The sequence below is a fragment of the Phaethon lepturus genome, unplaced genomic scaffold (genome assembly GCF_000687285.1).
Source record: "Phaethon lepturus isolate BGI_N335 unplaced genomic scaffold, ASM68728v1 scaffold4153, whole genome shotgun sequence".
NCBI lineage: Eukaryota > Metazoa > Chordata > Aves > Phaethontiformes > Phaethontidae > Phaethon > Phaethon lepturus.
The window spans coordinates 47,799-62,486 of record NW_010526811.1 but is presented as its reverse complement, the minus strand read 5'-3'; the positions used below and the strand labels follow the sequence as shown (position 1 = coordinate 62,486).

Here is a 14,688-nt window from a genome sequence, read left to right as displayed (position 1 = left end):
TGGGACACTGGCCGTGTCGCTGGGGGAGCGTGCGCCTTAGCCTTATGGCGCCCTGCCACCCCACACTGCCCGGGATCGCCCTTCAGGCGGTTGCTCAGCCCCTGCCCGCCCGCCGCAGCCCTCCCTGGCCAGCGGGGAAGGTGGGACTCTTGGTGGGCAGTGAAGGCAGCCCGAAAAACTGGTGGCTGTAGATAGCACTGCCTTGGGGTGTGCCACTAACTCCAGCTCTTCCATGGATGCACCAAGCCCCCAGGTGCCCAGTACCTCACCGGGGTCTGGAGCCATCTCCTTAACCCCATTCTGGTTTTTCGGTTCACCTTTGACTGGGGTATCTCTTGATATGGGCCTTGCATTTGATGCTGATAGTTTGCAGATGGAGCCCATTGCTGGCCAGCCCTTAGCATGGTGGGTTGTTGCTTACATTGACAAGGTGTGCCGCTGCTCTGCGAGACCAGCCTCGGCACCGGCATGTGGGAAACAGGGAAGGAAAATCCCTTTACTTGTCATGTTTATGAAGAAATCCCTTTCCTTACCATGTTTATATCAACATCAGTCACCTTTCAGAGGATCCCTGAGAACTGGTACCTCCAAGAGTTGCCAGGAATGCAAGGCGTGAAAGGAAAGTCACTCCTCGTGGCATAAAGTGCTGCATGTTCCTTGAACATTTTCTGCGAGTGAGGTCATGTGCAAAACTGGTTGTTTCTCTAGCTGACGATGCAGTGTTGGCTGGTCCAGGGTGAGCTTTTGCCCAGGTAGTGTGAGGGAAGTGGAAATGCATAATAATTTAGACAGCCTTAGAAATGCACACTGCAGACCGTATCTTCTCTTACTTATTCTTTGCTTTGCTTAAACACACCAGTTGAAAAGGCAGAGGGGGAATATATATGGAGGAGGTATGTTTTAAGTCTAACAGTGAGATATGATACAGAAAAGGAAAAGCAAGGATTCAAATAGCTTCCATCAAAGCAGATTAACTGATTTTTTTACCTTTTTAAAATTCATGTTGTACAGGATTTTCCTAAAGAAAGCTCTCTTCTCATTGGTTGGTATAAGTAAAACATTTTATTTGTGAACAGCTGAAAGCTTTAGACTGAATTAATTATTTCTTTCCAATTATCAGAAGAAAACCTGAAGAACATTCTTTCGTGTTCTGAATTTTTGCTGGCTTCTTTTGTAACTAACGAATCTTACTTCTTAATTTCATTTTCATTTCTGAGTCATGCTCTATTTACATGAAAAATGTGATTTAATTAAAATGTACAAAACGGTATTACAAAATTACATTTAATTGAATACAAGTGGTTTAAATGTGATGAGTATGGTAAAGAAGAAATAAGGATATGTTTGGTCACGTGCTGTGATTTGACAGAGACCAGCATTGCCACCAAAAGAAGTAGACTTGCCCTTTCTGCATGTCTTGCTACTTCTTCTGCTTGCACAAGTGTTTGTGCAGCAACATAGTGAGCTGGATCAGGAATCTGGTCCAGGTCAAACCTAATCCGGCCAAAAAAAAAAGTTATTTTTAACCTAAACAAGGCCTCTGATGCAATTCAAATGCTTATGCTGGGAGAAGGGAGGTGGTAATGTGGTGGTTAGGGATGAGTGTTAGGGGGCTGGTTGAGGGCAGAGATTGTTTCTCTTGGCCACAGCACTGTCTTAAAATGAACGTGAAAATGTAGTTCATATGGCTTCTGTACACAGAAGCTGGCTTGGGTCCAGCCTGCTGAGAGCATAAGCTTAACGAGTGCACAACTGTCTGCACCTGACCTGGGAGACAGGCCCTACGTTTATTAAAAACACATTTTGCATTTAAAAACTGACTTACTAGCCAGAGGAAATGCTAGATATTTTTAGTCATTTGACTAGTTGTTTCAAAGGCATTTAAGCCTGCTGAAAACTCCATTAAATACCTAAACAGTTAAGTGTCTTAAATCTAAGGGAGTACAGTGCCTGATCTGCTTAAGCGTTTTTGAAAATTCCATCATTCATCTAAAACTGGAAATTATTCCCAAAATCTAGCCCTTGATCTTAATGGTTTTATGCTGAGTACATCTTCCCCTTGTCCAACTTTTTATTCATTAGCTGGGAAAAGCAAAGAAACTTTTCTTCTTCTAATTGGTGCTTTAAGTTAGAGTAAAATTAGTTCTCCACTCCATGAATTCCCTGCACCTGCTTGCTGAACGTAACCCAAATATACTAAAAAAGTCTTTATGAATAACAGAAAAATTTAAATGAGGAAAATGTCAATAATGGCATTCATTGCACTATGAAAACTGAATCTGGTTTGGATATTTACTTCATGCAATATGTGGCATCGTGCTGTAACTGGAAGGTTTAAGGCAATCTTACAGGTACTTCTTGTGAAGCTGTAACATCTCCCCTATAATTCATTGTAATATGAGGAAGATTAATTGATGCATAATTTGTGTTATATAATATTGATGAAGAATCATTTAGGACTTGAAGACTGTGATTTTGAAATCTGTTTTCAAACAGATACATTCCTAAAATAGGCATTGATACTTCAACATAACTTCTTTATCCAAGGATGTATATAGAATTAGTTTTTTATTTTACTAGTTTTGTTTTTTACAACTACTGCTTTTATGTACAAACAGGAAATTGAAATAATTTTTACATACATGTAATTTTAAGGTTATTGCTAAGCATTCATGAACACATTACAACACTGATGTGTAGACATTTCACCATGAATGTGTATGTTGCAGCATTGATTCTAAGACATTTCATGTAAAAATTACACTACTTGTGTGGAGGTAATTTTGATCCCATCATGATAGCTAAACCAGTCGAGTTTTCAACAGTTAGACATAAATTTAGATATAGGTGATTTATATCACAGTTTACCCTGCAAGTCTGGTTTTATCCATTCAACCTGCATTGCACAGAGTTCTAAACCATAGTTGCTCTAGGAGGTTTGCACACCACCAGAAATCCGCAAGACATCAGAAAGGGATCCTGGAAGAGGGTGAAATCTAAACAAAATGCTGAGGATATACTGTTGTAAGCCCCCACAGGTTGTGCATCTGAAGAAGATTGTGATCACACCTGATCAAGAGTGGAGCCAGAGAGTCAGACGGTTGTCTGCCTGTTCGTCAGAGGCACTTAACACATTCAAAATTGTGAGCCCAAAGACTGGATAAGTGTTTTGGCCAGCTGAGTATTTTCCTTGGGTATCTGGATGTTTAGACAAGGAGTTGTGGAACAAAGGAACAAAGTTGTATGTACTTAAAATCAAGTCAGGTGGTTACTATCATGTTAGACAAAACTCCAGCAGTGTCTTTCTAGGCTTGTGCTTCAGTTCTAAGTTCCCCTTGTTCCAAGAGCTTGAGTTGTCCTTTGGATTGGACCTGTTACATTTGGTTACATATAGAAATACTCTTCCAGAAGATCATGAGAAAAAAATTGAGGTTTCTGGCTATTTAACTTGTAGTGAAGATTGTCATATAATTCTTAGCAGTTTCTGAAGTTACAGCAATTTATGTGGTGGATCTGCTCTTCTAACAGAGAGGGTCATGAGATCTTTTTGTATGAGGTCTTTCATCTTTCTTTTCCTCTGCCCACCCATATTGTTTTAAATAAAAGTAATGAGCATTGCATGTTTCTTAAAAACCGTGAAAGTAAGCGTACACCTGTCTGAAAGAATTCCAGGTTTTGAACTGTGCAGATGAAAAGCTGGACATGAGCTGGCGCTGTGCGCTCGCAGCCCAGAAGGCCAACCGTATCCTGGGCCGCATCAAAAGCAATGTGGTCAGCAGGTTGAAGGAGGTGATTCTGCTCCTCTACTCTGTTCTTGGGAGACCCCACCTGCAGTCCTGTGTCCAGCTCTGGAGCCCTCAGCACAGGAAAGACGTGGACCTGTTGGGAGAGAGTCCACAGGAGGACCACAGAAATCATCAGAGGGATGGAATAGCTCTCCTATGAGGACAGGCTGAGAGAGTTGGGGTTGTTCAGCCTGGAGAAGAGAAGGCTCTGGGGAGACCTTACTGTGGTCTTCCAGTACTCAAAGTGGGCCTATAAGAAGAATGGGGAGAGACTTTTTAGCAGGGCCTGTAGCAATAGGACAAGGGGTAATGGTTTTAAACTAAAAGAGGGTAGAGTTAGACTAGATCTAAGGAAGAAATTTTGTACAACGGGGGTGGTGAAACAGTGGAACAGGTTTCCCAGAGAGGTGGTAGATGCCCCATCCCTGGCAACATTTAAGGTCAGGTTGGACGGGGCTCTGAGCAACTCGGTTGAGTTGTAGATATCCCTGCTTATTGCAGGAGAGTTGGACTAGGTGACCTGTAAAGGTCCCTTCCAACCCAAACTGTTCTGTGATTCTGTGATGGAGGCAACATGCAGCTTGGTGTTAGGTATCCAAGTTACAAGTAGTAGCCTGGCTCTTCAGAGAAATCACTCTACCAAACATTTTTAAAAATTTTTTGTTCTGTGTTTGTATAGTGCAAAGGTAGAAATGGAAGTGCAATAAAAGGAGTCAATAGAATTCAGCAAACGGTAAGCAGATTTGGTTAGGGCCAATGTGAATAGGAAAGGTACAGTTTAAAACTATTCTTCAAAATAGACATCTGAGAGCTCCTCAAAACAGACCTCACTTTCTACTTGGGGTTTTCAGCTCTCAACCCCTTCCTCAAGATGGGGCCCTCAGTCAAGTAAGCCATGTAATTTTGAGTGAGGTAGCCTGAGTGTGAGAGGTGGACAAGGTACCTCACGTAGCCTGATGAATATCCTCTTCATTTTGTCAGTAGGAATCCTGTTTACATATTTTTGTTCTGCTTGGTACTGAAAGAAGAGGATTCATTTATCTTACATACAGGATAGCATCTGGCTAGTTTTAATGTGTACATGCCCCCAAAGTGCAAACTGATTTGTTGTCTAAAGTGGCTTTCTTTTTTTCTTCAAACTTATATCACCTCCTGAAGAATTGGCTTCCTTACCAGAACTCCATGGTAAATCTCTTTTCACTTTTTCCTATTGAAGTTTTTCTGCTTTTCATAAATAATTTATTCAAGAGACCAGAGGTATGGCTAATGAGAGATTAACTCAATGCCCAAGGGCTACGGCATTTCCCTGGGATGTGGTAGAGTCAGGCTGCAAGATCTTGCTTCAATTAATATTGCTTCCCACATCACAGGACAGCGTGCTCACTGCTGGGAAACACATTTGTGTGTAAATCTTTGTCTTTCTTTTGTGTTATGTTAGCCAGGCACTGGCCTGTGTATTAGACAGACAAAAAAAATACCAAGTTTAAGAATTCCGCTGAGACTTAAGTCATGAAGTAGACTCTGAGTAGTAACAGTTGAGCAGAGTTAGGATTTTGGGCAGCAGATCCAAATGGGAATCTGGATTCAACATTGCCATCTTAATCAGCACCTAAGCAGGGATTTCAGTGGTTCTGCATGTTCGATTTGGACCATAATGCAGGGCTTTGACAGAGTGAGCTCTCATGAATCTTGCTATAGTAATTTAAGAAGTTACTGCATGCAATTTTTTGTTCCCATGCTAGTGGTTATTACCCTCTGAGAATCAGCAGAAAGGAAAGTAGTTTTCCTCCAGCTCTTACTCTGCTGTTCCAGTTCAAACCAACCTCCGTCAGCCCTTTAAGATAAATTACTGAGCTTTGCACTGGGCTAAGTGAAGTGCCTTTGCATATTCTTTTTGGTGACCCCTGTGCTGGGGACAGTATCCTTCAAGGGGAGGCAGAGCATCAGCTGGGGAAAGCATTTAGCTGGGGGAATAGTATCTTGAGCTGTTATAGAAACTTTTGCGTAGAGCTCACATATCAAAGCCTTTGTGGATCTAGCCCAGACTCCTATAGCTTTGTTTTCGATGGTTGTTCTGGCAAGGGAGCTCTTGCCACTGTTTCCTCGCATTGTATAAACATATATGTGCATTCTGCCCAGGAACTTTTAGAAGTTTGCTACTAGACTAATACCAACTGTCAGTAATTTTTCCTGTATGTATGTAAGTAAGTTTTTATTTCAAATCTGTGGAATGGTGGAACGGGCATCTGTTTCAATGATGTGGGATAAAACCTCAGAAACTACGTGCATATTGACTGAACCTTACAGTCAGTAGTGGTAAATTGGAACTATTTGCTCTTCTGTGAGATTCACGTTCCTTCCACACTTCAGAGTAGTCCAGTGCCTGAGCATCACATTTCCTCTATTGATGTAATGTTTAGAATCATTCCTTTTGAAGTTAAACATGAAAAATGCTCCCTTCAATTTAGTTTTAATGCATGATGTTTTCATTCAGTGTTAAGGGAATTCAATTATTATCTCTTTGAGTTTTACAGTCATTCTAAAGTAATTTTCAAGACTACTGTAGATTTTAACAGATCATGAACTTTATAAGGGGTAGAAAATGTGCTTCAGGAGTAGTGCACAATTCATCAGTGAACGAGGAATTTCTTGTTTCTAGTCTTAGATTTGCTACTGCTTTCTTTTGTGACCATGAGCAATTACTTCATTTCTGTGCCTTACAGTTTAACTGTCTTGGAGATGTCAATGAAGATTAAAATGCTGATTCTGTGTATACATGCAGAGAGAAGTGAGGCCTGTATCATTAATGTCATGAAAACTTTGAAGATGAAAAAAGCAGTGCAGTGTTACAATAATATTAACAATCTGATTTTACATTCAGGATTTTTTTTAATATGGTAATAGCATAGCAACATGAATGTGCCCAGCTGCCTGAAATATTCTCTGGAACTTCCGTCTGCTTTTTTATAAACATAAAACATTCTTTTCTATTTTGACAGTTAAAAATGATGCTGTTGAGGGAGTAAACAGATTTTTAAGTTACCTGTTCAAACACGTAAGTCTTCTGTTGAATCTTCAAAAGGCTCCAGTAGTAGGAAATATGCTACTAATACATTTATTTGCAGTTCATTTTTTCAAAGCAGTAGTGCAATAAAAGGAGATGCCATTTTTTTCTGCAAAATTGATCTCGTTTTCTTCAGCTTGTCAAGTCTGCTATGTTAGTATATAGTATTAATCTTAAATTCAAACATACTCCTTCTACCTCAGGAAGTCCCTGAGCTGCAAATTGCAGGAGGCTGAGAGTATTGTAACAATATATTCTTCCTTAGGCATCTTGGCTTCTGTTGGAGGTAGAATCCTGGATGAGACAGATTTTTGATGTGACTGATCTGATGACTGCTGTGTTAACTGGGAATTATCATTGAAGTGCAGTATAATTCTTTTATATTGGTGGGAGAAAAGAAATGTAAAGGTTCTGCAATGACAGCATTAGGGAGTTAAATACCAAGGGAACATAATTTTCCTTTGAGAGAAACAGTGTTCTTTGCAATTAGAGCACAGGTTTAAGAAAAGAAACTAATGAATCTAGGCATATCTGCCTCTGCCTCTGCCATATACCTTGAATTCAACTCTGGAAATTTGTACAAGTTACTTTTGTATGAGACATTTATGAATTATTCAAGGGGGAAATGAGAAGAATTAGTTAATAAGAGTAGTAGTTGAAAAGAACACTCATACTTGGTTTTGTTTCAGTGAGTATTATGTTGTATTAGTCTTAATTCTTTATCTAGCATGCTTTGATGAGTGAGTGTAGGGTTCTTTGAAGTAAATACATGAAAAGTGGTTGGCACTGACAAAACTTCTCATTTTTAGGTCAGTCTTATTATCTTTTAACAAACTTATGACAGCAAATGTCACTTATTGGCAAGAATAAGGCTCTGTCAAGCATCTTTTGTAGCATCCTTGCACAGGGATGAAATGTGTATACACTTGCATAAATGAACCTTAAAATCTCATTTAATGTCATCAATGGCTAGACTACTTGGTTTACTGTGCAATAGCTATGAAGTTAAGAGTATTAGGAGGTGGTATGTAAGTTGTAGTTAGCTTAAATGAGTATTTTTCAAGTTCTAATAAGTAGCCTATTGAGGGCCATTGGACTACTTGTAGGTCATCCATGTGAGTCAACTGAGAAAAGCAGGTCAATTATCAGCAGAATTTAATGTGCTGCCAAGGTCTGCAGCTTCACTGGAAGATGTTTCCAGGTCTGCAGATGAAGAGGTTGAAAACCATTAGCTTTGACAATACCACTCCAGTAGCCTCATCTGCAAGGGCTTGTCTACACAGGACTTCCCTGATTAACTCAATGTCTCATTCTACAACAAAGAGTCTGGTTCTGTTTACGTTAAACCATTTTCAAAGTATGATTGCACTTTGAATTCATACCCTACGTTAATCCATGTTAACTTTCCAGTGCATGCCCTAAGGGAGCAGTAAACCAAACTGAATGACTGTGTCCACACAGGGGTTTAATGGAGTTTAACTAGCAGAATTCAAATTCATAAAGGTACTTATTTCAGATTCATTTTCTTGATGTCTTGGTATAGACAAGCCCTAAGAATGAAAGTGGTTTAGTTCTAAGTGAATGGACCATGTTATAAAATCCATCACTGAGATTTTTATATTTTGTGTGTGTGAAATATGACTACTGTAGGGTATAAATTATAGGCTTTTTTGACCTGTTTGACTTGACTACTCTTTTGTAGTAATTGCAGTTAGATCTGGGAAATAAAATAGTATTCATGTTCTTCAACAACTAAATGCTTTATTTGTTTTTCAGTTTAGATCAAAATACATATGTTTGCTTAAATAGCAGAAACTTCTTTTTCCCAATACAAAAAAATCTGTCATCTGAATCATAATTTCAGCTGTGTCATTATGTGTATTTGGTATGTTTTAAAGCAGATGAACACTGTAATATTTAAGTGTTTATAGCAAATCTGAATATTATGGAAATTAGACATTTTCTGTAAATGGGAATATTCTTTAAAATGTCAGGTTTTGATGGTATATATGGGATGAAACTATGCTTTATTATATTCCTGAGAATACAAGTGTGTTTTACCTCAACTGCTGCCATACTTAAAATACATTTGTATTTTCAGCTGTAACTCATAAAAGGTCAGCTCCCATGCTTTGAAAACTCTACACAAGTCGCTGTTGCATAAATAAGCATGCTTTACGCAGCAGGCATATAAAGTTAACTGCCCCTCTGACTTGCATTCAGATTGATTATTCCTCATAATTTTTAACTAAAACAAGTTAAAGAACTTAGCTGTTTGGTACTGTCCTTCAGACATTGATCAAAATCTTGTTAATACAGTAACACTAAAGTTTACGGAAGTTTAAACAAAATAAAGCTCAGTTTTTCTTAGTGATCAGCTCATGTCACACTAAAGCCCTGATCACTGATCAAAACAGCATTAATTATTTGTTTCACGTTGCGGTTGCCATATCCAAATCCTTTAAATACCTCTTGGAGCTGAGAGGGAATCTTACAGCCTGTGACAGAGCAGCTGGTCTGGACATGGGCTGATGCCCCAGTTGACAGGTTGTTGGATTAGAAAGAATATCAAAGGCAGTGAGTAAGATTAGGGATAAGTGAACATCTGACAGCAGTTTGCAGCAGGGGAGAACAGATGATAAACAATGGGAGTGGGGTGCGTGGAGGGGGTGAGAGGTGAGAAGGCCATGGGAAAAGTGTGGCGGCAATCACTAAAGCTCCAGGTTGCTGAGCCTCATGAATAGAACAGGAAATGGGATTTGCTGGGACAGATGTGCTGAGCGGTGATGAATACATTATAGGGAAATGAGGCTACACTCCTAAAGGTGAGAGATGTTCTTTCTCTGAAAATAGAAAATATGAGGGGAAAAAAGTTTACCCTCCTGGAGAAGTAAGCATTAATACTTCAAAATGAGTGGAGAAAGAAGTAATGCTAATGGTAATTTTAATGGTAATTTTAAATGGTTATTCTGCAAGTAGCATTCATGACAAACTCTAGGTCATGTACTTGTAGCATAACAATGTTACAGTGCTATTACATACCTAGTACTGCAAGTATTTATTTTAAACCTAAAATTGCAGAAATGGTAGAATAGTTTGAATGATGGAACAGCCTGAATAGAGGCTCTGACTTGGTAATGCTCAGACACATATACTGTATCTGGCATGTATTATATAGCACTCACATAACATATGTTTGATCCTGCCACCGTTAAAAGAAAGTTGTACTGAGTGATCTTGTGAGGTCCTTCCAGCCTTACATTTTTTCAATTCTGTAAAGTGATTGTATGCTTGTAGAAAATTATAAATAACTGTTCCTGTTCCTTAGAATATTGTTTCTGTAGTTCTCAAACTTCTTTAGTTTATATTCTTGATGGATCCTTTTCCAATATTTTTGATATAATTATCTCAGAAAGCCAACAGAAACTTTTTGTGTGTTTACTGATAGGACGGTATGTCAGTTCAAGAGCTGAAAATTTCTTCTGTGTTTTTTTTTAAATTTTAAGAGAAAATATCATTAAAAATGAGATTTCACATTAGCATTTTAATAATAGCAGGAGGGGGAGATGCAGAAAGTATGATTGTTGACGTTCTGAGAAAGTATTGATAAGATTTGGTCTGAGACAATTAGAAGTTTATTCCACAATGTATTCTCCCAGTTTGTTTTGCAAATACGAGCTTGCTAAAATAAAGTAGAAACACAAACTGTGAGTCACCAACTGGAAAACATAAAGCGCAATGGTGTATGGACAAGAGGTGACTTAGCTGTAATGGGAATGCCCACCATCTGTCTTTCTTGACCTCAAATCTCTCATATGTGCTGCCCCTCTCCTCAAGATGAGGAGGCATGTATCTGGCCTCCTTTAGTCCCTGTTTGCTCCTAGCCATGTGTACTGTAACTGTAGCTCTAGTTTTTAAAAGAAAAAGGGATAGTAACTAAAATCTGAGATTAATAGGTGTGTCCCATAGCCCTGCTTCATGGAAGTAGGTGTTCATGTTGCAGAAATGCTATATGTGATATTTTGACCACAGCGGCATCACTTGAATACAGCTATTGAAGAGTCCGTAGAGCTCTGGAGTTCCAGAAGTTCCCCCAAAATTAGTGATCAACAAAGATTGTACTTCAAATGGCCATAATAATAAAGAAATAAAACGGTAGTGAGGACAGCAAAACATAGATTAAAAAAGTATGCTTTACTGATTCTGATCAGCATAGGTACTATCTGAATAGTTCTGTTTTCTGTAAAACTTCGATTTCTACATTTGCATGAAACTATAACCGAAGAACCTACCATTTATGACAGGTAGTGGTTGAAGATTATTTGCAGTTGTCTTGCATAGTTCTTTAGTTTATATCCCAAGATTTAAACTGTCACAGGGTCACTGTCATGATGAAAGTTTCAGAAATACTGCAGTAAAACATAGAACTGCATATAAATCACTAATAATTTAATCACTAATGAATTCAATTAATTGAATGCCAGTTGTATATGGCAATACATGTATTTTAAGCAACAGGTCCATTTCTCTGTACCAGAACAGATGACCGCTTAGAAGATGTTTCCAAGTTAATTCTTGAATCCTTCTGTGTATTATTTTTTTCCCAACAGGAAGATATGAGGAGATGACCATCACTATAGGAAACAGATTTCAGTTGAGTCTATCAAAATTGAGAGGTAGAAGTGAAATTAAGAAAATAGCAAAACCTGGAGCTAGTTGCATCTGTCACTTTGAACTGATTTTTTTGGGGGGTAGGGAGAAAGGAGAGGATAAAAAAAGCCCTGAGGATCTTTGTGAGGAGTGTCTGTGAGAAAGTCTTAGGAGAAAAATCTAAAGATTGCTACTAAGCCTTGCCTTCTATTAGCCCCCTGCTGCTGTTCTTCATCAAGTTGTTTTAATGGCTTTCAAAGCAAGTGAGTGGAAAATGGTTTCTCTGGAACTTTAAGGAGACTGAACTGAAAACTGTCACTGCTTTATAAGTAAAACACATCAAAGATTGATGGAAGAATTGCTTGTTAAACACATTGTAGATTTTAATTAAAAAAATGGGACATAATCATAAAAGAGACATCAGATCATCATAGCTACCTAAAGGTGAAGGTTTAATGGCTTGTCATCTGTTCAAGAACCTGTGTTAAATATCTCTTTCACAGATTCTGTGACCCTCAGTGGGTGTGCATGTGTGCAAGATTATTTTTTTTTTTTCCCAAGAGGGGGTTTTTTCCTAATGTACAGAGGTAAAAGTATACAAGTGTAAAAATGTTGTTGGTGGTTACTGTGCTTTTTAGTTTTCTTTCCCCCATATTTAGCGATGCCTTCTTCTGGTATTTTTAACTACCTAGTGCTTCAAATTCTTATGTATTTCTGAAATAGTTATTTTTCTTTGTGTTGCAGTGTATAAGATATGTTCTGTGTGTTCAGTATGTGCAAAGTGCATTTGTGTATCATCTAGTAATTGCACGAGTGTTTCTTCTGGAACCTGGTCCCCTTTCCTCTCCCTCCCCTCCCCTCCCCTCTCCTCTCCTTTTCCCTCCGCAGTCCTCCCAGACAGTAAATAGTGTGTTTTTTAGTGTCGTGTATTAGATCTAATTAAAAAAAAAGAGTGAAAAAATGTGTGCACAGAAAAAAACACTTCCAGTGAGAGTTTGAGCTTCCTTCTCTTAATCCAAATTCTTGTTCTGATATGCCATGCTGCATATGATCAAGGTGCATATTTAGTAAGCAAATACAAACAATTGTTTTAAAAGACTAGAAGAATTCCCCAGCAAGCTGATAAAGCACACCGTATGTTATTCACTATTCGTCTTAAGATTTTAGAAATGTTCAATTTTGTGGTTTCAGTTTTAATTTGCAAGTTCTTTCTGGGCTACAGCTACATCTACGCATGATTCTTACTCTAGATTTGATTCTTAATGTAGAAAATTGTTTTTCCCAAGAGCCTGATATGTGATGACTGTTAATTACTGGATTTTCTGCACATGATATGCTTAGAAAAGGTATATATCGTAAAAAAGCATAACATTATCTGATTGATTTAGTAAGATTTTCATTATGTAGAAGATCATTTAAATTAGGAGTAGAAATATTGACTACATAGAGTTTGGTATCTTGGTGTTACTACTTTAGGGATTATTTTCAATGATATTTGTCATTTTAGCTGATGTTTTAGTTAGTTATAATAGTTATTTGTGAACTTGGAATGGATGTAGCATTTTGTTTTGCTGCATAAAAAAGTTCTAGACTACAAATGCGTCTGGACTATGAAAGGCCAGACACTAAGATCCTTAGTATGCATTTTTATAAACTTTAATTTCCAGCCTTGCTGAATGCAGTGATATTTTTTCTCCTGTCATTGGAGAGGCCAGGTCTTCACTTGCATTGTTTCTGCAATCCTAGTTTAGGCAAAGTCTAAAGCAATTTGACTAACAGATTTTTTTTACTTAGAAAGTAAGGTGATTGGAGTCACAGCAGTTCAATGATTTTTGACCAGAAATTACATGTTCTGACAAACTGAGATGGAAGTCAAGGTGGGGAAAAAATAAGGGAAACAAGTAAACTTGTATTTGGACTATAACATTGTAAATAATTAAAAAAATTGTTTAGGATATGAACCTGTATAGCTCTTGTATTTGTTCTTACCTTGAACTGCTGAAATAAACTATCACTGTTGGCTTAATTCAGTTTTGTTTTGGTGTTAAGACACACCTTTGTTATTATTTGGTCACTTAAACTTGTTTAACTTTTGAAGCAGCAGGATTAGAAGAAAAGTTGGCTATCAAGTCTGTTGGCAAATCTGATTTAGAATTTCACATGTATGTCTGCACTTAGAACTCTGCTTTCAGCGTTGTAACATTTTTGACACTTCAAAGTATTGGACATAGGTAAGCAGTTTCTGGCTTACTTTGTCTGCAAGGCTTGTGTTGTTCTTTAGAGTAACATTTCCAGAGCACTGCAGTTTGTATGGCCTAAAATTTGATCTGTAACTCATCTGATTTTCATTGCTCAGATAAGTTAAAGAATAACATGAGATTATTTGCCTCCTATTCAGTGAAACCAGTCAGTAATCATTAGTACAGAAATTACTACTTCATGGGATAGTTCCTCTGAATTTGAAACCGGATTGTCTCCCTCATTGTTTCTGTAAACCATCCTTTTTTCTTGTTGAGGAGATGGTTGACCTGTCAGTCTGGAGAACCTGGTTTCTTTTTATCTTGTTACTTTCTCTTTGATCTGTCTAAGAGTTAAAATGTTTTGGCAGAGCTCACACAAGACTCAACGGGAATGTACAAGCCTCCCTAGAGCATTATGGTACACTCCATAGAGAAAGATTAATTTGTAAAAATAATAATATAAATGTCAAGATTTAAGTGTAAGAATTATGTTGGGGGGGGGGAGTAGAGATTTAATCACACCCAGGGGCTGAAAAAAGCTAGTCAGGAAAACTATTTCACTAAACGGAAAAACTGTTGGAATATTTGCTTTTGAAGTATTTCTCAAAAAAACCCAGATGAATGCCAGTTGGCATTGTGTCTTCTCTCTGTCGGTACATTCTTCTGCAGCCCTTATGGTAGAGCAGTGGCATGCCTTCCAGTACGGCATTAAGTGGGATGACAAACCACACCTAACAGTTGTGCCTTGGGGAGAGGATGAAAGAGAAAAGAAACAACTTTCTGCAGTGCTATATTTTGTATACTTTTTGGTTGGAAAAAGTGTGTCTTGCTTTTGCAAGGGAAGGTATGTAATTGTCTGTACTACTTGTGGAAGTTCATTCTTCATTCTCAGACAAGCTTTGCTGAATCTGTGGAGTGAAGTTGTGAACTTCATTCTTTGTCTTAAGAT

General features: G+C 38.1%; 1 protein-coding gene across 1 annotated transcript in view; it reads left to right on the top strand.

The window, feature by feature from the left end:
• Positions 1–468: 468 nt before the first annotated feature.
• Positions 469–14,688, top strand: part of NUDT14 (nudix (nucleoside diphosphate linked moiety X)-type motif 14) — a 57,912-nt gene continuing 43,692 nt past the window's right edge. The window contains exon 1 of the mRNA XM_010283167.1: positions 469–581. Within this exon, the coding sequence (XP_010281469.1) occupies positions 469–581 (113 nt within the window). The remainder of the gene's footprint in view (positions 582–14,688) is intronic.